This window comes from Triticum aestivum, chromosome 1A (genome assembly GCF_018294505.1).
Source record: "Triticum aestivum cultivar Chinese Spring chromosome 1A, IWGSC CS RefSeq v2.1, whole genome shotgun sequence".
In the NCBI taxonomy this organism is placed as follows: domain Eukaryota; kingdom Viridiplantae; phylum Streptophyta; class Magnoliopsida; order Poales; family Poaceae; genus Triticum; species Triticum aestivum.
The window spans coordinates 579,626,340-579,647,478 of NC_057794.1; the positions used below are offsets into that span (position 1 = coordinate 579,626,340).

General features: G+C 44.3%; 1 protein-coding gene and 1 long non-coding RNA gene across 2 annotated transcripts; one reads left to right on the top strand and one right to left on the bottom strand.

Annotated features, from left to right (window-relative positions):
• Positions 1–2,919: 2,919 nt before the first annotated feature.
• Positions 2,920–6,433, bottom strand: LOC123069605 (LRR receptor-like serine/threonine-protein kinase EFR). The gene is made up of 2 exons (XM_044492495.1): positions 3,568–6,433; positions 2,920–3,482 (listed from the first exon to the last, which is right to left on the bottom strand). The coding sequence occupies exons 1-2, from the start codon at positions 6,413–6,415 to the stop codon at positions 3,109–3,111; spliced, it is 3,222 nt and encodes a 1,073-aa protein (XP_044348430.1). The 5' UTR covers positions 6,416–6,433; the 3' UTR covers positions 2,920–3,108.
• Positions 6,434–8,327: 1,894 nt separating this feature from the next.
• Positions 8,328–9,066, top strand: LOC123182323 (uncharacterized). The gene is made up of 2 exons (XR_006492085.1): positions 8,328–8,519; positions 8,668–9,066. It is a non-coding gene; the product is annotated as an uncharacterized lncRNA (long non-coding RNA).
• The last annotated feature ends 12,073 nt before the right edge of the window (positions 9,067–21,139 follow it).

Here is a 21,139-nt window from a genome sequence, read left to right on the forward strand (position 1 = left end):
ATTTATTACCAATGATCGTAGCAAGTTGACCTCGGTATCTTCGGCACGATATTTAACCTCACTTGCATCTATGAGATTTGTGTTAATGAACCCAATATCACCGATTTGTCTTTTCTTCAATTCGGCGATCTTCAATCTGCATAATATAGTGAGGATAATTATAAATATATGCAATAAAAGAGATGACCTATATAGAGAGACTTAATGAGAGAAGTAGTACTACTTACAGATAGTAGCAAGTGACCGTTGCTTTATCGAGGGCCTTTATTTTTTCTTTCAAGTAATTGTTTTCTTCTTCAACTAAATTTAACCTCTCGACAATAGGGTCGCTTGGAATTTCCGGTTCAACTACGTCCTACATAAATAAAATCTATGTCACGTTGGTCGGCATAATTGTCATAAACAATAAATGAACCAAATAGTTATAAAAAGATAATATATACCACATCCGAATCATAGACAAGACGAGGGCCGACGGGGGCGGATACCAAAACCATCGCACTATATAATAACAAGCAATAAAATAGTAAGAAAATTAGACAAGTATCTATCTAAAGTAATAATTTTTTTCTTTCAGAAAGAAGATAAGAACAAGAGGCTCACCACGGTGGTGCCGGCGACGAGATCGGCGCGGGCGATCGACGGTGGTGAAGACGGGAATGGGACGTGACAGGCCGCTAAACCTAGACAAATCTCGAGGAAAATGGAGCTTTGAGGTCGAGTTTCGACAGGAGAAAGCTTAACTAGTGTGACTAGGGCATTTCATCGAACACCTCATGTACATAGGAGGTGAGCTAGAGCACCACAAAGCCCTCCCCTCGCCGGCCAGAGAAAAACAGAGCACTGGAACGCTCTGCTCGCGGGCGAGGGGTATATATAGGCACCTCATTGGTCCCGATTCTTGGCATGAACCGGGACTAAAGGGAAGCCTGTGGTCCCGGTTCAAGCCACCAACCGGGACAAATGGTGGTGGGCCAGGAGCGAGGCCCATTGGTCCTGGTTCGTCCCACCAACTGGGACCAAATGGGCCAGACGAACCGGGACCAATGCCCCTACGAGGCCCGACAGACCCGTGGCCTCACGAACCGGGACCAATGCCCCCATGGGTCCCGATTCTGGATTAAACCGGGACTAATGGGCTGACCCAGCCTGAACCAAAGCCTTCTTTTCTACTAGTGATTGCTGGCCTTTAATTTGCGTACATTTCTATTCAAAAATCATCATGTGTACAATTGCCAGAGCTCGGTGACAAATGACAACGGCCAATCAGTAAGTAAGCAGTAACTACCAGATATACGCATGCTCTACAGATATGTTTAGTTACATGTACGTAAAAATACACAAGCTCGTTATTATTTTACATACTCCTTCAGTCCCATAATATAAAAGTGTTTTGACATCATATTAGTGTTAAAAACGCTTTTATATTATGAAGCGAAGAGAGTAGTAATTAGAAAAGTAGTCTAATAAAAAGTGAAAAAGATTGAAAATGATACCGGGTAAAAGTGGAAAAGCAATTTAAAGCGACGAGATCTTCTGCTAAATCCTCTTCCGGAGCGAGATTTTGCAGCACATGGAAAAACTAAACCACCTTTTCTCCGCACATGCTGTTTATACATATTCCCTCTGTAAACTAACGTAAGACATTTTTGCAGTTTGATTTAATCTTATACTACTGTATTAGTGTACGGAGGCGTCTTAGAGCCTCCCTTCCCATGCCCATTGATGCTTCGGCTTCCTGTCAAAGCCACCACCCTCGCTGCCTGAAAGACGTGGTCACTGAAAGGAAAAGCATGCGACGATATATGCGTACAGCTTTATGATTAAGCGTCAGGTTTTGACATGATACTTACTTTGAATCCAACGTGCATCCTCAACTTCCAAATTGTTCGTACAAGAAAATTGGTCGATGATTTTCATTGTGTCATTGAGCGTCAGGTTATGACATGATGTCAACTTGACTGCAACATGCATCTCAACTTCCAAATTGTTGTACAACAAAATCGTCGGTATTTATCATCGTGTCTTGGGCTCTTGGCTACAACTGTATTTCCCTACTAAAAAATGTGTAAAGAAAGAGTCTATTAATTCTCTGAAAATTTAGAGGCTAGTCAGTCCTTTCCCTTGGTTACATAAGAGCATCTTCTTTGGTTTAGACTGTTTTTGGTTTACCGAGATGTCTGGAATTCTTTATTTATATCTCATGCAAAAGATAAGAATCAAAGGCAAAGGCGAGCCCGGTGTGAGATATCGTATTATTTGAGGAACCCTAGATGCTGTCGCAGTAAAGAATCGCCAACAAGGGTGTTCTAGTACGGTGTAGATTCTTATCCAAGAATTGTATCATTTGATGATGCCATGTGAGTCGCTAGAAACATGTGAAGTGTATGGTTAACCCAATAAGGATGTTTCGTAAGGGGCTGGAGCAAGCTACCATGAGACAAAAGATCCTCTTTCTAAAGAGATTCAGTTTGGAACTTTTATATGTCCAAGGTCAATATAGAAATTCTTTTAGAGGGTTTTTCTTACTTTGACCGCGTTTGAGGGTCGGCATTGGAGATGCCCTTACAATGATATCCCGCAAAAAAAATAAGAATCATTACCGTCAACGATCTAGAAAAACCACTGACCAACTGCTCGTACTAGTAATGCAACGCCAATGCACGTGTTGACCTATGAAGACGAGCCATGCAACATATGCGCAAAAGCAAGTTGCCGATCCAAACCCAGAAGCCGACGCCTGATTTCTTGAAACCCGAAGGGATCGAAACAAATCTAGAAGAACAAGGACCAAGGACCATGAAAGTTTTTCATACAAGTGACTTGCACGAATCAATTTTCATATTAGTATCAACCCTAGGTTTTAACGAAAGTCCAAAAAGAAGGAGATGAATAAGGGAAGTTGCTTTGAACGGATTTCATATCACCAAGAAAAAAATATATGTAAGCCTTGATCATCAAATTATGGAGCAAAAAGCGTGTAGCACACAACAAGAACAAGAACAAGAACAACAACAACAACAACATCCACACGTGCAGATGATTATCTAGTGCCGTTGATGGATGTTCTCAGAGTAGGAACAAGACAGATACACAAGTGCAGATGATTTACCAATCCACACTCTCTTTCGCTGACATCCTTTTGGTGTATGCCACCTTGATCTTGTTCAATATCGCAACCACATCGCTCATCGTCAACCTCTCGTTTGGCGAATGGCTAGAACAGAGCAAACCCAACTCAAATATCGGTACAAGAAAATCTTCATTCAAGTCGCAGATGGAAGGCAATGAGCCTTGCAGTAGATGGCTATCCACGACGTGGACAAGATTTGCAGGAAATGCCTGACGAACCCACTCTCTAAGGGTTAGTTCTCCCACAAACATAGAATCCATAGGTCTCCTTCGAGTGAAAACTTCAAGAAGCATGATTCCGTAGCTGAATACATCACTCTTACGTGATGCTTTTCCCATAGACCCATATTCTACACGAGAAAAATATGTAAAGACTCTAAAGAACAATTAATGAAATATAATTAGCAAACAGTATAACAAATTTTAGCAATGTACCTGGTGCCATGTAACCAACCGTTCCAGGCATGCTAGCAACAATCATCGAGTTGTCATCACCTAATAGCATCTTTGCAATGCCAAAGTCCGCCACATGCGCCGTCAAGTCCATGTCAAATAACACATTGCTAGGCTTCAAATCACAATGCAAAACCACCTCGTGGTGCTCATGGTGGAGATAATTGATTGCCAATGACACATCGAGCATGATATCCATCCTCTCCATGAATCCTAGGTACATTGCGCCATCATAATGATGTAGCAGTGTCTCCAAGCTGCCATTGGGCATGAACTGAAGAACCAATGCTCTAAAGTCCATGTTTGAACATGTGTTGAGTATTTTTATGAGGTTACGATGCCGCACCATGCGGAGCACATGACACTCGGCCTCAAAGACTCTGATGGCATGGTCAAGCTTCATGTCAAGAACCTTTATTGCAACAACCAAACCATTACTAAGTTGTCCCTTGAATACTTTTCCAAATCCTCCAGACCCTAACATGTTATCATCACTGAAATTCCGAGTGGCATGGGCAAGGTCATGGTAGGAAACTAATTGATGGCTTGTGGCATCTACCACATCGCCGTGAGCTTTGAAATTCTTATGCTTCTTTTCAATCATTAGGTACAAAAAAATAGCAAGGGCGCTACAAGTTACCAGGATAGCTGGGAGTAGAAATTTGAGAAGAAGACTACTATAAGGGTGGGACTTTTTATGGCAAGGAGAAAATCCAAGACGTTGAGAACCACAAAGCCCGGTATTCCCAATGAAAGATTGTGTCGTGAGGTTTGAGAAAATACCTCTCTCGGGTATTTGACCTTCTAGCTTATTGTAGGAGAGGTTCAACATAGACAAGTCGGTAAGGTTTTCAAGGAACATGGGAATGGCACCAGTGAGTTTGTTGGAGGAGAGATCTAATGAAGTTAAGCTAGTTAGCTTATCAAGTGTGCTAGGAATTGAACCTTCGAATGAGTTGTGTGACAGAATTAGGTAGGTTAGCATATTAAGTTGACCAAATGATTCTGGGATACTCCCGTTCAAGGAATTGGATGAAATATCAATTTGGTCGATTTGTCTTGGCCCAGCAACATCATTTGGCAGAGCACCAACTATTGAATTATAAGAAAGATTTACTTGGATAAGTTTCTGAAGTTGGAATAAGCTTGCCGGTAGTGTTTGACTTAACCTGTTATTGGACAAGTCAATGTATTCTAACCTGCTAAGATTACCAATGCTATCTGGTATGGAGCCAAATATTTTGTTTCTTTCAAGAAATAGTCGTTCTAGACCCAAAAGCATACCCATTTTTGTTGGCATAGTGCCTAAAATATCATTGTTAGAGATATCAAGCAACACAAGAGTTCCCATCATAGTGATTGATTCTGGAATTGAGTCAGTGAGTTGGTTGTATCCAAGATCTATCAGTTCAAGGCTACTTAAGTTTGAAATTGTTGATGGAAGCCTACCTGTTAATTTATTTTGATTTGCAATGAAACTAATTAACTTTGTTGAGAGATTCCCCACATGGTCTGGAAGGGCACCTATGAAAGAATTATAGTTCAGGATAAGGCGTTCAAGTTGTCTACATCCAGAAAGAGCGGACAAGAAGCCCATGCCCCCCTCTAATTTGTTGTGTGATAGAACAAGCTTTTTCAAAGCAACAATATTTCCAAGTGTTGGCGGTACTGAGCCAGACAGTTGATTATCCATAAGAAGCAAATATGAAAGTTTCTGGAGTTTTCCTATTTCTGGTGGAATATTTCCTTTCAAGTTGCCAAAAGAGAGCTCTAGTACTGTAAGACTGCTGAGATTGCTAAGAACATGTGGGATTGAACCAATGAGGTCATTTCCCCCCAAGGAAACTATTTCAAGGTGTGTCAATTTAGCTAGCCATGTTGGCACAACATCCATAAAAGAATTGGTATGCAAATAAATCTCTCTCAAGTATTGGCATGATGCAATACCTTTTGGAAATTGACCAGTAAATCTGTTTTGTGCGAGAGATATAAATTGCAACATAGGGAGGCTGAATGTTTGATTGCTTGGTATTGGCCCGGTTAGGTTCCTATTGCCAGCGAGTGCCATGACGTGTAGTCTAGACATATTGTAGATAGCTTCTGGCACTAGGCTGGAAAGCTTATTGTACTGCATGTCTAAGATCTCAAGTATGGGCAGGGAGGCAACACCATCTGGTATAGGACCTGATAGACTATTGTTTCCAAATTTGAGGTACCTCAAGGAAGGAGTGTTGTTGAACAGATAAGGTGGTATTTGCCCACTCAAATAATTTCTTTGTAGATAAATCTCCTTAAGGTTGTTCAGATGCAGCAACAACCCTGGAGGTATCTGGCCCGAGAGTTGGTTGTGCCGTAAATCAAAGACCTTAAGCCCTGCCAGGTTTCCTAGGCTAGGAGGAATGGCACCTGATAGGCTATTTTCACCTAGAAGGAGATATCTGAGACGATGTAGATTGCCAAGATCAGTTGGGATGGAGCCAGTGAGGTTGGTGCTGGTGATGTCTAGGAAAGAAAGGAAAGAGAGGTTACCCAAGAGAGGAGTGATCGGTCCATGGAGGGATCTGTATGGCAGTGACAGTCCAGTGACCCTCTGTCGGCGGCGGCTGCATGTGACGCCCACCCAGTGGCAGAAAGAACTCTCCGTGGTCCAGTTTTTGGCAAGGATGCCAAAGGGGTCAGAAAATTGGACCTTGAAAGATAACAAGGCGGTGCGATCAGCATCGCTGCCGTTGCCGGCGGTTGGACTCGGAGAAGAACATGAGATGAATGAAAGTAGTAGGAGTAGTAGTAGTACAGCCATGGAAATGCATGCCGAGGATACAGTTGCCATGTTAGCTAGTTGTGTGGGTGTTCTTGTATGTCGTTACACCAATGAAAGTATGTTGAATTTATACAGGTTGGGAGCGCAACTGGATGTGCTAAATTTCTGTATATTTTTACGTCAACCCAACTGTAGCGTTGATATTAGTCGTCTTGCGGTCATCACACGACACAATAAGCACTTTTAATTCTAGAGCTATCATAACCTTACCTGAGTGACACGCTTCTGGTCATATTAAAACTAATAGAAAAAGACTCCATCTCAACGAAAAAGATCATTAGAAAAAGATGCAGAGGAAAACCCATGGCCATTTGTTGTTTATCATTTATTGAGAAGAAAATCTCTGATGTATACTCCCTCCTTTTCAGTTTATAAGGCTCAATTCAAAAATCTCACCAACCAAGGTAGATGATGAGTGGTGGAATACTTTTTGTAGTTTGCAAAAGCACCCAATTAATCTTTTGTTTTTCTCAAAAAAATATGTTTACCAATGTATTAATTGCAATGCATGCATGCATAAAGTACATGCATTCGTCAATTTTCTCTTAATACTTGCATGCAATGATTTAATGCACCTTGGAATTTGAACATGTGATGAGAAACAATCAAATTAAGCCTCATAAAACGGAAACAACTAAAAATTTTGAGATAAGCTCTATAAACCGGAAAGGAGCGAGTATATGTTCATGCAAGGTGTTTGTTAACTTCAGGTACTACCTCCGTTTCAGTTTTGCAAGTCCTACGCGTAACCTAGATTACCAATTTTATCACCTTAATATAAACTATACAACACAAAAATTATACGATTTGAAAATAAAACATCTGAAGTTTATATTGATATATATTTTTGTAATATATGACTTATATTAGGTTGGTCAAATTGACGACCTAGGAGCACGCGCACATCCTGTAAACTGAGAGAGGGGTAGTAGCTTATATGCACAACACTTTGTGTATGAAGTGAATACCACTCTTGGGAGCGTCAAAAAAGAATATGACTCCTTGGAGTCGGAGTGACTAGCAGGTGACTCTTTGTCTTGCTAATGAAATGAGACCAGCATACCTCTCCTTCCACACGTGGCTAATTTCTACGGACATGTTTACCCGCTGAAAAAAAAAATTGCACCAGAAAGCCTGAAAAAAACAATTCACAAAATAATATGCTAGTACCCATGTCACTCTAGGACTTGAAACCAGCTCGGTTGGTTCCACCATAATGAACCTAACCATCTAAGCCAGACTTAGTTCACTCCATTAGAGGAAGTTAGGGCCTAAGGTACAATGTAGAGAATGAACGCCTAAATCAAACCTTTTTCTGAAGGAGAGTAAGAAAGATTCAGCCATTCCAATTAAAACCCCCTAATGAACTCTCTTCCTCCTTAACCTCATCACCGGCTTGGCTCTCTCACACTTGCTCATCCTTCCAAAAAGCCCCGAAGTCCTAGATCGACCCACACACCATCAATATTTGTCTGGGTATCTCACAAAGATCCTTTGAAATTTATATAAACGATAATTTGAAAAACTAGTGCTGAACTCATGCTTTGCCGCAATGTGATTTTCTGCTCTCTCTCTCTCTCTCTCTCTCTCTCTCTCTCTCTCTCTCTCTCTCTTTGTACACATTTAATAGTTATTTTTTTCTCTTGTGTTCAAGATTTTGTTGCGAAGACATCTTTTATTTTTATTCACAAATGTTTCTTTATGAACCAGACAGACAATGTTGTAAAAAGGGAGTTCGACGTAGAGCCTATCTCTCTTTACTAGTTGATATTAATTAGGATGTTGTCCTATAACCTCCGTCACAGGTAAATTGCTGATAGATGCATGGGAGTGCCATGCCCTTTAGGGAAGTCTAACACGAAAAGTTGAGAGTGAGATGCACAAATACCCTGCTCGTTCAAATTCTAACAGCATCGGTGAACTTGCATGCATGTGCCGGCCCTTCTATAAATAGGGCATAGCTGGGACGCTATCTTCCCAGACAAAGCTTGCAAAGCTCCATCGAACTTGTTATCAAGAAGCATAGAAATGGCTGCAAAGTACCCACTTCTCCTTGGCGTCGTATTGGTCGCTCTCCTGCTCGTCTCCCAGGATGTAGCGCATGCAGTAGGTGGTATGCAAACTGATACCGCAAAACTGTTAAGAACATGTAGTGTTGCTAGTTAATTGAATAATTGAATAGGACATATTGCTAAGTTGTATGCAGCCTGCAGGTGCTATGTCTATATGTATAATAATGACATTCTTTTGCATCCATGCAGAAGAAACGATGCCTGCGCAACGTCCAGACGGGTATAGTGGATATGGGCCTGGGTACGGTGGTGGCTACGACAACAACGGCGGAGGAGGAGCCGGTCAAAATGGTGATGGTGGCAGCGGCTATCCTTGAGATGAATATTGTGGGGTGGCGGTCAAAACGGTGTCTGTCACTCTAGAAACCAAATATATATGGTCTGTATCCATATATCAAATAAGGAGCGTCTTCATCTGCTCGAGCGTTTACTTACTAGCAGGGACGATATGATAGTATTGCGAGCTAGTAAATGTATGATCACTTGTGTATGCATGACATATGCTGACTTTCAGATATGGTGGCAACAGTCATGTGTACATGTATTTGAACACATATCCATAAATGGGACAATTTCCTGTTAGTTTAAGTTCAAACAAATCTATACTAGTTTAGGGCATTTCTAACCGATCCCCTATAAAATAAAGGAATATCCGGCCTAATAAACCTTACTGGAGTATTTATACTCCATTAAGTTTTGGTCGGTTCTAGCCGATCCCCTAGACTTAGCGAAATAAAACATAAATTTGCATACATTCAATTTAGCTTCAACCGAATTTTGCATAAATTTAAACATACGTTCAACATAGTCTTGACAACCGAACATTAAACATAAATTCAAACTTACTAGTAAACTTAAACTACACTAGACTACTCATCGGCCATAGTGGAGGTTGAGCCAATCCTTCCTCGACAGGCCATCGTCGGTGAGACATGGGTCCGGGCCGGTGCCATCGTCATTGCAGTTTGGGAAGATGCTCCGCCACTCCTTGACGTCAAACTCCTCCTCCCCGCCGCCCTCCTTGCTGAAAGATGGCTTGAAGCGTATGCCTAGCAGGGACGCGTTGTGTGTTATATATAGCCATAGGCTAGGGTTTACAAGATTCGGTAGTTGGTTAGGCTTGATCCTCAAGTTAGCTATCTACAAGATAAGGATCGAAGCTTAAACCTAACTACCAGATTACAAAGTTGACCAGGCACGCAACATCAAGAGTATATACGGTTTTATACGTACACAACCGTATATACATACAATATATTCTAACACACCCCCTCAATCATAACTTCACCAAGTTGAGATTGTTCTTGAACTCTTCTACCTTGCGCCACGATAAGGCTTTAGTGAAACCATCTGCAACTTGATCATTAGTGGGAATGAACCGAATATCAAGAAGCTTCTTAGCTACCCTTTCTCGCACAAAGTGATAATCTACCTCAATGTGTTTGGTTCTAGCATGAAACACTGGATTCGCTGATAAATATGTTGCACCAATGTTATCACACCACAACCATGCAACAGGAGAGTGATTAACACGTAGCTTATTCAACAAGGTTTGAACCCATATCAACTCTGCCGTGGCATTAGCCAAAGCTTTGTACTCAGCTTCTGTACTTGATCTTGATACAGTAGCTTGTTTCCGTGCACTCCATGATATAAGATTTGGTCCAAAGAAAACAGCAAAGCCCCCTGTTGATCTTCTATCATCAGGACAACCTGCCCAATCAGCATCAGAGAATGCACTCATCAAAGTTGACATTGATCTTGTGACTTTCAACCCTGTACTCATAGTACCTCTTAAATATCTTAAGATTCTTTTCACTGCTGTCCAATGTGCAAAGGTGGGAGCATGCAAGAACTGACATACTTTATTGATAGGGAAAGATATATCAGGTCTTGTAAGTGTTAGATATTGCAAAGCACCTACAACACTTCTATAGTTTGTAGAATCTTCAGCACTTAAAGGCTCTCCTTCTTCCTTAGATAATTTTTCAGAAGTTGAGAGAGGCATATTTGACACTTTGCAATTCATCATACCTGCTCGTTTTAGCACATCTGACACATACTTTTCTTGACTCAAGACTATGCCATCTTTAACCTGTTTTACTTCTATTCCCAAGAAGTAGTGCAAATCACCAAGATCTTTAAGAGCAAAGTCTCTCCTTAGATCTTCAAGCAATGCCTTGGTTGCATCCTGCGATGAGCTTGCAACAATAATATCATCAACATATACTAGCATGAAAATGGTGATTCTGCCTTTTCTGTGGAAGAACAGTGATGTGTCAGCTCTGGATGGCCGAAAACCAAGTCTCTGTAGTTTTACACTCAGCCTAGAGTACCATGCTCTAGGTGCTTGTTTCAAACCATATAAAGCCTTATCAAGCTTGCATACATAATGATACTTGTCCTTTACCTCATACCCAGGTGGTTGTATCATATACACTTCTTCCTCTAGAACGCCATGAAGAAACGCATTCTGCACATCCAATTGATGAAGACTCCAATTGTTTGATACTGCAATGGACAGAACAAGTCTAACAGTAGCTGCTTCCACAACAGGGCTAAAAGTATCTTCGTAATCTATACCATATCTTTGTTTAAACCCCTTTGCAACTAGTCTAGCCTTGTATCTGTCTATTTCTCCATTTGCCTTTCTTTTAATTCTATAGACCCATTTGCAGTCAATTAAGTTTCTACCCTTTGCTGGAGGAACTAGGTGCCATGTTCTATTTTTCATGAGAGCATTATATTCCTCATTCATTGCATTTTTCCAATTTTTATTTTCCAATGCCTCTACCAAGGTATTTGGTTCTCCTGTGACAACAAGACCAGCAAAACGACGCCCTTTGTCATACCTGACCGTACCGTTCGTACGTACTTTTGGTTTCAAAATACCATGCTGAGATCTTGTTCTTGGTGGTGACGCAGGAATCATCGCATAAGGCGACTGCACAGAGGATCCGGAGCCCTGCACAGCGGATCCAGAACCTGACCCGGCTGCACCAGATCCGAGGCGGATCCTGTCGCCATCGCCAGCGTCCGCACCTGGGCCGGCAGCAGCAGATCCAAGACGGATGCTGTCGCCCGCTTGCGACGCGCCTGATTGGCCCGCGTCACCATGCGGAGGGGACCGCACCACTTGGCGTGTGGAGAGCGGCGCCTCGCTGCTTGTTGGTCCACCTGACCCTGAGTGTGCGATAGCGCCTGTGCCCGCGGGCCCGCGAGGGGACATGCGTCGTGGCGACGCTGGATCGCCCGCTCCCGAGGTTGATGCGGTGCGAATCCCGCCGTCTGGCGCGGCAGGCGAGGGAGGATCTTCCCCGGGATCGCCGCCTGCTGGCTCCGGCGCAACACCTGAATCTGCATCGTGTTCCACGCCTGTCTGCTGCATAAAATCATAGCCAAAAATAGGATTTCCACCAAAATTCACAGCAGGATGTTTATGAATTAACCGAAAGATCAGCTGTCTGTTCGCCCCCATGATCAAGAGGTTCGGATGGAGCAGTTTCTGCAAGAAGAAGAACTTCGGAACGAAGAGGAATGCCGACATTTGGATTTAGTGAGGCAAATGGAAAAATAGTTTCGTCAAAGATGACATCTCAAGAGATATAGACCCGTCCTTCTTTGACATCGAGACACTTGAACCCTTTATGGAGATTGCTATAGCCAAGGAAAACACATTGTTTTGAACGAAACTCGAGCTTCTTAGCATGAAAGGGTCAGAGATTTGGCCAACATGCACAACCAAAGGTGCGTAGGGCATGGTAGTTGGGTTTTTCATGAAACAATTTTTCCAGTGGAGTGTCAAGATTAATCACCTTGCTAGGAGTACGATTGATAAGATAGGTGGCAGCTAGAAAAGCCTCGTCCCAAAATTTTAAGGGCATGGAAGCATGAGCTAAAAGTGAGAGACCCACGTCCACAATGTGCCTATGTTTTCTCTCGGCTAACCCATTCTGTTGATGGGCATGTGGGCATGATACGTGATGTGTGATCCCTACTTGACGAAAGAAGGAGTTGAGGCGCTCATACTCACCGCCTGTAACACCCCGGATGTAACTTTCCCAATTTGTACTCCAACTCTTGCCATTTCCGGCGTTAAGTTATTTTATTTTCTCGGGTTCGGGTCTTTGTCTCCGTGTGTTGTTGTCGTTTTCATGCATCTCATATCATGTCATCATGTGCATTGCATTTGCATACGTGTTCGTCTCATGCTTTCGAGCATTTTCCCCGTTGTCCGTTTTGCATTCCGGCGCTTCGTTCTCCTCTGGTGGTCATTTCTAGCTTTCTTTCGTGTGTGGGGATTAAACATTTCCAGATTGGACCGAGACTTGCCAAGCGGCCTTGGTTTACTACCGGTAGACCGCCTGTCAAGTTTCGTGCCATTTGGACTTCGTTTGATATTCCAACGGTTAACCGAGGGACCGAAAAGGCCTCGTGTGGGTTGCAGCCCAACACCCCTCCAATTTGGCCCAAACCCCACCAAACTCCGCTCCATCATCTAGAGCGTTCGATCACGATCGCGTGGCCGAAAACCGCACCTCATTTGGACTCTCCTAGCTCCACTTATGCCTATAAATAGCCCCCCCCCCCCCCGTTTTCGGATCTCTCTCCCTCTTCGAAACCCTAAAAAAAACAGATCTCGCGCGCCGGACGTGTCCGACCCGCACCGGACAACGTCCGCCGGCCGCCACCGCCAATCCGCCGCCACCACGTGGCGCCGCCACCTCGCCGCCGCCGCGGCCCGGGAGGCCCAAACCGGGCCCTCGCGAGCCCGAGCCGCCCCCCGCGCCTCCCGGCCTCCTCTCGCCGCCGCCTCCCTCGGCTCAAGCGGGCGCCGCCGCCGCGGGCCGCCACCGTCGTTGACGCGGGCCGCCACCGCCGCCGCGGGCTGCCACCGTCGTCGACGCGGGCCGCCACCGTCGCCGCGGGCCGCCACGCCACCGCTCCGCCCCGAGCCGGCCGAGCTCCGCCGCCCCTCCTCACCGCCTCGCGCCGCTGCCTCCGCCCCCGGCCTCTCCCTTCTCGGATCCGGTCTCCGGCGACCTCAAAATCCAACGTGAACAGTGTTTTCCGGCGATCCTCGAAATCCGTGCCGATCCAGATCTGAGATCTGAAATTTGACGGTTGACTTTTTCTCCCCGGAACCCTAATTTTTATGCTAAGTTTGACCTGTGATATCTCCGCATCCGTAGCTCCGATTTGGACATATAGCATATCAAAATGTTCGCCTCGACGAGTACATTATTTCAATCCATTGCATCATTTTCATTTGAGTTCATCCTGATGCCCGAAATGCTGTTAGAAGGAGGCTTCGTGAGTTAATTGTCAGATCTGCTAGTTCATCTTAGACTTTTGTCATTTTTGCCATGATTATTGTGTGCATGATATGCCCATGAGTTCTACATATGTTTTGTTAAGGGTTTTGTTATCTTTCCAGAGGTGCAACCCATGTATTTTTGTGATGTGTGTGGTGACTTGTGCAAGCTTGCAAAGTGAGGCACCCGGTAAATTTGTTTTCTGGGACTTAGTAGTTTTCACTAAGTCTGGGATTATTTAGTTCATGATGCCATATGTCCATGCTATTTCCTAGTGATCCGTGCCTCTTTTGAGGATGATCAGTAAAGGAGTTTTGTTAATCTTGTTATGATCTATCCATCCATGCCTTTGTTTGCAATTATGGAGTACCCTAGCTTGAGTCAATCGAGCTCTACTTTTGCTTCATGGTGAATCTGGGCAGATCGTCAACTTGTTTGCGATTTTGCCGATGTTATTGTAGTTGATCTGTGCATGCTATGCCATTGTTCTTGCCATGTCTAGCTGGTATTTTGTGCCTTCTTAATGGATGTATGCTTGCCTTGCCATGACTTGCACCATAGTGAGTGCATCGAGCTCGTTTACATGCCTTCGTGAGTTATATTTCAGCATGTCTCAGTTTTCACTAAGTCTGAAAACTGATTATGTTTTTGCTATGTTCGTGTGCTTGTTAGTATATTTTGTGATCCCTTTTGGCTCAAGGTCACTAAGGGACTTTTGTTAAGATTGTTGAGTATCTCCATGCCATGTCTTTTTTTGTCATGTTCAAGTCCTGTAGCATGTTATTTTGTTGCTCCGAAGAAGGCTATATGATCTGAAATTTCAGACAAGTGTTAATTTCACTAAGTCTGAAATCTATTTTGCATTTGCGTTTTTGCCATGCTTGTTTGAACCTGTTAATGGATGAATTGGCCGTAGCTCAGTGCTAGACTTTTGTTAAGCATCTTGTGTACATCCCTGTCATGTATTTTGTTGTCATGTTTGGTGGCTGTAGCATGTTCATCTCATTGCATTTAGATGCCTACTTGCTGTAAATCGCAGACCGGTGTCATTTTTGAATCGCTTGCCATTTCCAAACCGTAACTCCGATTCTGGCGTTCTTTATATCGTTTTCAAGAGATTTCATCTCATCTTTCCAGTGGCACCCTTGGAATTCCAAGTTGGGGCCAGGTTCATGCATTTCCTGTCATATCTTGCATTTTGCATCCCGCATAGCATATCATCTTTGCATTGTGTTGTTTGAGTTTGCACGTGGTTGATTGTATCCTTGTTGCTTGTTTGTCTTGTTTGGGTAGAGCCGGGAGACGAGTTCGCTAACGAGGAGCCCGTTGAGTTTGCTCTTGAAGATCCAGTCAACTCTGACAACTGTGCAGGCAAGATGATCATACCCTCGAAATCACTACTATCTTTGCTATGCTAGTTTGCTCGCTCTTTTGCTATGCCATTGCTACGATGCCTACCACTTGCTTGAAAGCCTCCCAAATGGCCATGTCAAACCTCTAACCCACCATTGTCCTAGCAAACCGTTGATTGGCTATGTTACCGCTTTGCTCAGCCCCTCTTATAGCATTGCTAGTTGCAGGTGAAGATTGGAGGCCGTTCCTTGTTGGAACATCTTTTATTTACTTGTTGGGATATCATTATATTGCCGTGTTATCTTAATGCATCAATATACTTGGTAAAGGGTGGAAGGCTCGGCCTCTCGCCTAGTGTTTTATTCCACTCTTGCCGCCCTAGTTTCCGTCATATCGGTGTTATGTTCCCCGATTTTGCGTTCCTCACGCGGTTGGGTTATAATGGGAACGCCTTGATATTTCGCCTTGATTAAAGCTTTTCCAACAATGCCCAACATTGGTCTTACCATTCGCCACCTACCCTTTTCTTTCCCTTGGGTTCTGCAGACTCAAGGGTCATCTTATTTTAACCCCCCGGGCCAGTGATCCTCTGAGTGTTGGTCCCACCGAGCGATGTCCGGAGCTACCAGGGGCAACTCTAGGCTGGCCTACCCGACGTCTGGCTCATCTGAGTGTGCCCTGAGAAAGAGTTATGTGCAGCTCCTATCGGGATTTGTCGGCACATTCGGGCGGTGTTGCTGGTCTTGTCTTAACCTGTCGAAGTGTCTTGAGTTACCGAGATACTGAGTCTGATTGGAACATCTTGGGAGGAGGTCTATTCCTTCTTGACCGTGAGAGCTTGTCATGGGCTAAGTTGGGACTCCCCTGCAGGGATTGAACTTTCGAAAGCCGTGCCCGCGGTTATGGGCAGATGAGAATTTGTTAATGTCCGGTTGTAGATAACTTGAACCTTAACTTAATTAAAATGAATCAACTGAGTGTGTTACCGTGATGGCCTCTTCTCGGCGGAGTCCGGGAAGTGGACACGGTGTTGGAGTAATGTTTGCGCAGGTTGTTCTCTAGTTTCTCGCTCGTGCTTTGTCTCCTCTTCTCGCTCTCTTTTGCGAATAAGTTAGCCACCATATTTGCTAGTCGCTTGCTGCAGCTCCACTCATATTTAACCCCCTTGCCATTCCTATAAGCTTAAATAGTCTTGATTGCGAGGGTGCGAGATTGCTGAGTCCCTGTGGCTCACAGATTACTATTACACCAGATGCAGGGCCCGATGATTCCGCTCCAGGTGATGCGTATGAGCTCAAGTGGGAGTTCGACGAAGACTCTCAACGATACTACGTTTCCTTTCCCGATGATCAGTAGTGGTGCCCAGTTGGGGGTGATTGGGACCGTGTCGCATGTTGGGTTCTCTTTTATTTTGGCGTCGTAGTCGGGCCATGAGTGTTTGGATGATGTAATGTTATTTATGTACTTGATTGACTTGGCGAGTGTAAGCCAACTATGTTATCTCCCCTTTTATTATCATTACATGGGATGTTGTGAAGATTGCCTAACTTGCGACATATGCCTTCAATGCGATTATGTCTCTAAGTCGTGCCTCGACACGTGGGAGCTATAGTCGCATCGAGGGTGTTACAAGTTGGTATCAGAGCCTTCCCCGACCTTAGGAACCCCATTGCTTGATCGTTTTTAGCAGCTGAGTTGTGTCTAGAAAAATGTTTTGAGTCTTTAGGAATTATATATCGGAGAGCTTAGGAATTCTTTTTACTTCCCAGTCTCCTCATCACTCTGGTAAGGCATCCTGACGTAGAGTTTTGACTCTTCTCTTCTCAAATTTCACTAAATTTTTTTTAGGATCACGCGGGTATCTTGGAATGTTCCGATGGTTTTATGATGAGAACATTGTCTTGGTGCCTCCTGTCAGGGGTTTAGTGGAAGTGTCCCGGGGAGTTGAGCTCTGAGGTGTTGTCATCATAATTTTATCGTTGCAGTTCTGGAATACCTGAGTCTAGTACGCCGACATCGAAAATCTCTTTTATGCAGTTCGTTGGTGAGATAACCTCGACGCCACCCAGTACTGAGGCGGGAGTTCAGGAGTATCGCCATAACTTGTATAACGGATGCTTTTCGAAGGTTGAGGTAGATGGTTTCCGAAGGTTTCTTGGTTATGTGTTGAAGGATGGATACAACTGGATGTAGGAATTGCTAGTTTGGGTGAGATATTATGCTTCCCCTGTATCCCCAACACCTGATTGCATAACCGGAAAGGTTCGGGAGTTTCATAGGTGGGAATTCTAGTAGCTCTAGTTCTTCTTCTATGGATATTGGTTTGAAATTGGGATTTCTTACCAATTATTCGTTCTTGATCCGTACCTTGTTGATTTATTTCTCTACCTTAATTCTACGTGGCTTCTCAATTTATGGATATGTGACCATTTCAAGAGGAATGCATTCGTTCATTTTGTTCGGATGTGAAGACTATATGTTGCAATTTTCATTCCGTTGGATTCAGCTTCAATATTTATCTGTCAATGTGCTAATGGTGGTCAACCTCTTCAGGATGGCTCCTCCAACGCGCACGACTCCGAATCCTGATCCGCCACCACCTCCACCTCCTCCAGAGGCATGGCAAGCTGTGATGGCCGCAACCAATGCAAACACACAGCTGATCATGCAAATTCTTCAAGAGCGCAATCAAGGCAGTCAAGGGAATCAAGGCAGCAATCAGAGTCACTTTGCTACACTCAACCAGTTCCTTGCTAACGGGCCAAAGACTTTCAGCAATTGTGTTGAGGCAACCGATGCTGACGATTGGCTTGTGGATCTGTGTAAGCATTTCGAGTGCAGTAACGTCAGGCCTGAGGACTTTGTTAAGTTCGCTTCCTTCCAACTCAAAGATCAAGCTGCAGAATGGTTCCAGCAGTACAAGGACTCCAGAGGTGGACGTGTTATCACTTGGGATGATTTCCGTCGAGATTTCCGAGCTCATCATATTCCGCAGAGCGTGGTTGAAAGCAAGCGTGAGGAATTCCGCAATCTGAAGCAAGGCTCTTTGTCTGTCTATGACTACAACAAGTTGTTCCAGAAGCTCGCCCGCTTTGCCAAGCAGGACGTCCCTGATGAGAAGAGCATGATATATCAGTTCAGGGGTGGTCTCAGAGAAGATATTCAGCTCGCTCTTGTTCTCTTTGAGCCCTTGAGATACGATGAGTTCTACAACATGGCACTGAAGCAAGAGGCTGCTCAGTTGAGGTGTGATGCTTCCAAGAAGCGAGTCAGAGATGTTACTCCCTCTTCCTCTACTCAAGTGGCCAAGCAGCAGAAGTTTTGGCTTCCTTCTCCTCCGTTCCGTCAGCCGTATCAGCAGAAGAGCAAAGGTGGCAGTGGTTCTTCCCACCCACCCAACCCTGGCTTTCAGAACAAGACTTCGTCTCAAGCTCCAAGATCGAGTGCTCCGTATCACCGTCCGCTTTCAGAGGTCACGTGCAACAAGTGCCAACAGAAGGGTCACTATGCCAACAAGTGTTTCAACCAGAGGCGTCTTCCTCCTCCTCCTGTGAGATCGGCAAGTACAGTTGTGGTCAAGCATAACCCCAAGTCCGCCAAGGTCAACTTGATGAATGCAGCTCAGGCAGAGGACTCGTCAGATGTGATCTTGGGTAACCTTCCTGTTAATTATATTCCCGCAAAAGTTCTTTTTGACACGGGTGCATCGCATTGTTTCATTTCGAGGCCATTTCTTTCTAAGCATGAGTTGCCTTTGCAAGAATTGCCTAGACAGTTATCTGTTGTTTCTCCGGGTAAATTCATGAATGCAAGCGCTTTTGCCCCAGATGTTGCTATCACATTGGGCGATTACAAGTTTCTCTCTTCTCCGGTGGTTCTTGGTAACTCGAATATTGATCTTATTCTCGGAATGGATTGGCTTTCTAAGCACAAGGCACATCTTGATTGTGCAGCCAGGCAGATTCAATTGACTCATTCGTCTAAGGATGTAATTGTCTTTGCCGCTCGTGATGATACCATCCGTCTGTTTTCTCTCAATGAGAAGGGTGAATTGGATGCCATCTCTCAAATTCCAGTCATTTGCGAATATCAAGACGTCTTTCCAGAAGAGCTTTCAGGAATGCCTCCGCACCGGCCAGTTGAATTTGTCATTGATCTTGAGCCTGGCACGGAACCTGTGTGCAAACATCCTTACAAGCTCGGACCTGAAGAGTTGAAGGAGCTGAAGAAGCAACTCGATATGCAAGAGAAAATGGGTCTCATCCGGCCTAGTTCTTCTCCGTGGGGTTGTGGTGTTCTTTTTGTGAAGAAGAAGGATGGAGCGGACCGACTTTGTGTTGATTACCGTCCAGTGAACAAGAAGACCATCAAGAACAAATACCCACTTCCCAACATCAATGAGCTGTTCGAACAACTCAAAGGTGCCCAAGTATTCTCCAAGCTTGATCTCCGTATGGGTTATCACCAGATTCGCATTCATGAAGAAGATATTCCCAAGACAGCATTCAGAACAAGCTTTGGTTCATATGAATACACTGTCATGTCTTTTGGCCTCGCCAACGCTCCTCCGACGTTCTCTCGCATGATGAACTTCATCTTCAACGCCTACACCAATGACTTCGTTTTGGTCTATCTCGACGACATTCTGGTTTTCTCGAAGAACAAGGAAGATCATGCCAAGCACTTGCGTTTGGTTCTTGATAAGCTCAGAGAACATCAGTTCTACGCCAAGTTCTCCAAGTGTGAATTTTGGCTCGATGAGGTTCTTTATCTTGGTCATATCATCTCTGCCAAGGGCATTGCCGTGAATCCTGAGAAGGTGTCTGCAATTGTGAATTGGGAACCTCCTCAGAACGTGAAGCAACTCCGCAGTTTTCTCGGTCTCGCAAGCTATTGCCGAAGATTCGTTGAAAACTTTTCTAAGATCGCGAAGCCTCTCTCAAATCTTCTTCAGAAGCACGTCAAGTACGTTTGGTCTCCGGAGTGTGATATTGCTTTCAACACTTTGAAAGAGAAATTGATCACTGCTCCAGTTCTGACTCCACCTGATGAATCCAAGCCGTACGAGGTCTTTTGTGATGCCTCTCTCCAAGGTCTTGGCGCAATATTGATGCAAGAGAAGAAAGTTGTTGCTTATACATCTCGCCAGTTGAAGCCTAATGAGAAGAACTACCCCACTCATGATCTCGAGTTGGCGGCAGTTGTGCATGCTCTTTTGACTTGGAGACATCTTCTATTGGGAAGAAAAGTGGACATTTTCACTGATCACAAGAGTCTCAAGTACATCTTCACTCAGCCTAATCTCAACCTCAGGCAAACTCGATGGGTCGAAATGATTCAAGAGTATAATCCGAGTATTGAGTATACTCTAGGCAAGGCCAATGTGATTGCTGACACTTTGAGCAGGAAGGCTTACTGCAACAGTCTGATTCTCAAGCCTTATCAACCCGAGCTTTGTGAAGCTTTCCGCAAACTTAATCTGCAAGTTGTTCCTCAAGGTTTCCTCGCCAACCTTCAAGTCTCTCCTACCTTAGAAGACCAGATTCGCCAAGCCCAGCTTCTTGATGCTATGGTGAAAAAGGTGAAGATTGGGATTGCCAAGAGTCAGTCCAAGTACAAGTGCTACCGCCTTGATGACAAGGACACTCTCTTCTTCGAGGATCGTATTGTTGTACCCAAAGGTGACCTCCGTAAAGTGATCATGAACGAGGCTCACAATTCTCTCCTCTCCATCCACCCTGGGAGCACGAAGATGTATCAGGACCTTAAGCAAGCTTATTGGTGGACTCGAATGAAGCGCGAGATCGCTCAATTCGTGAATGAATGTGATGTCTGCAGAAGAGTGAAGGCAGAACACCAAAGGCCAGCTGGTCTCCTCCAACCTCTTGCCATTCCAGAATGGAAGTTTGACCACATTGAAATGGACTTCGTGACTGGGTTTCCAAAGTCCAAGCGTGGCAATGATGCTATATTCGTTGTCATCGACAAACTCA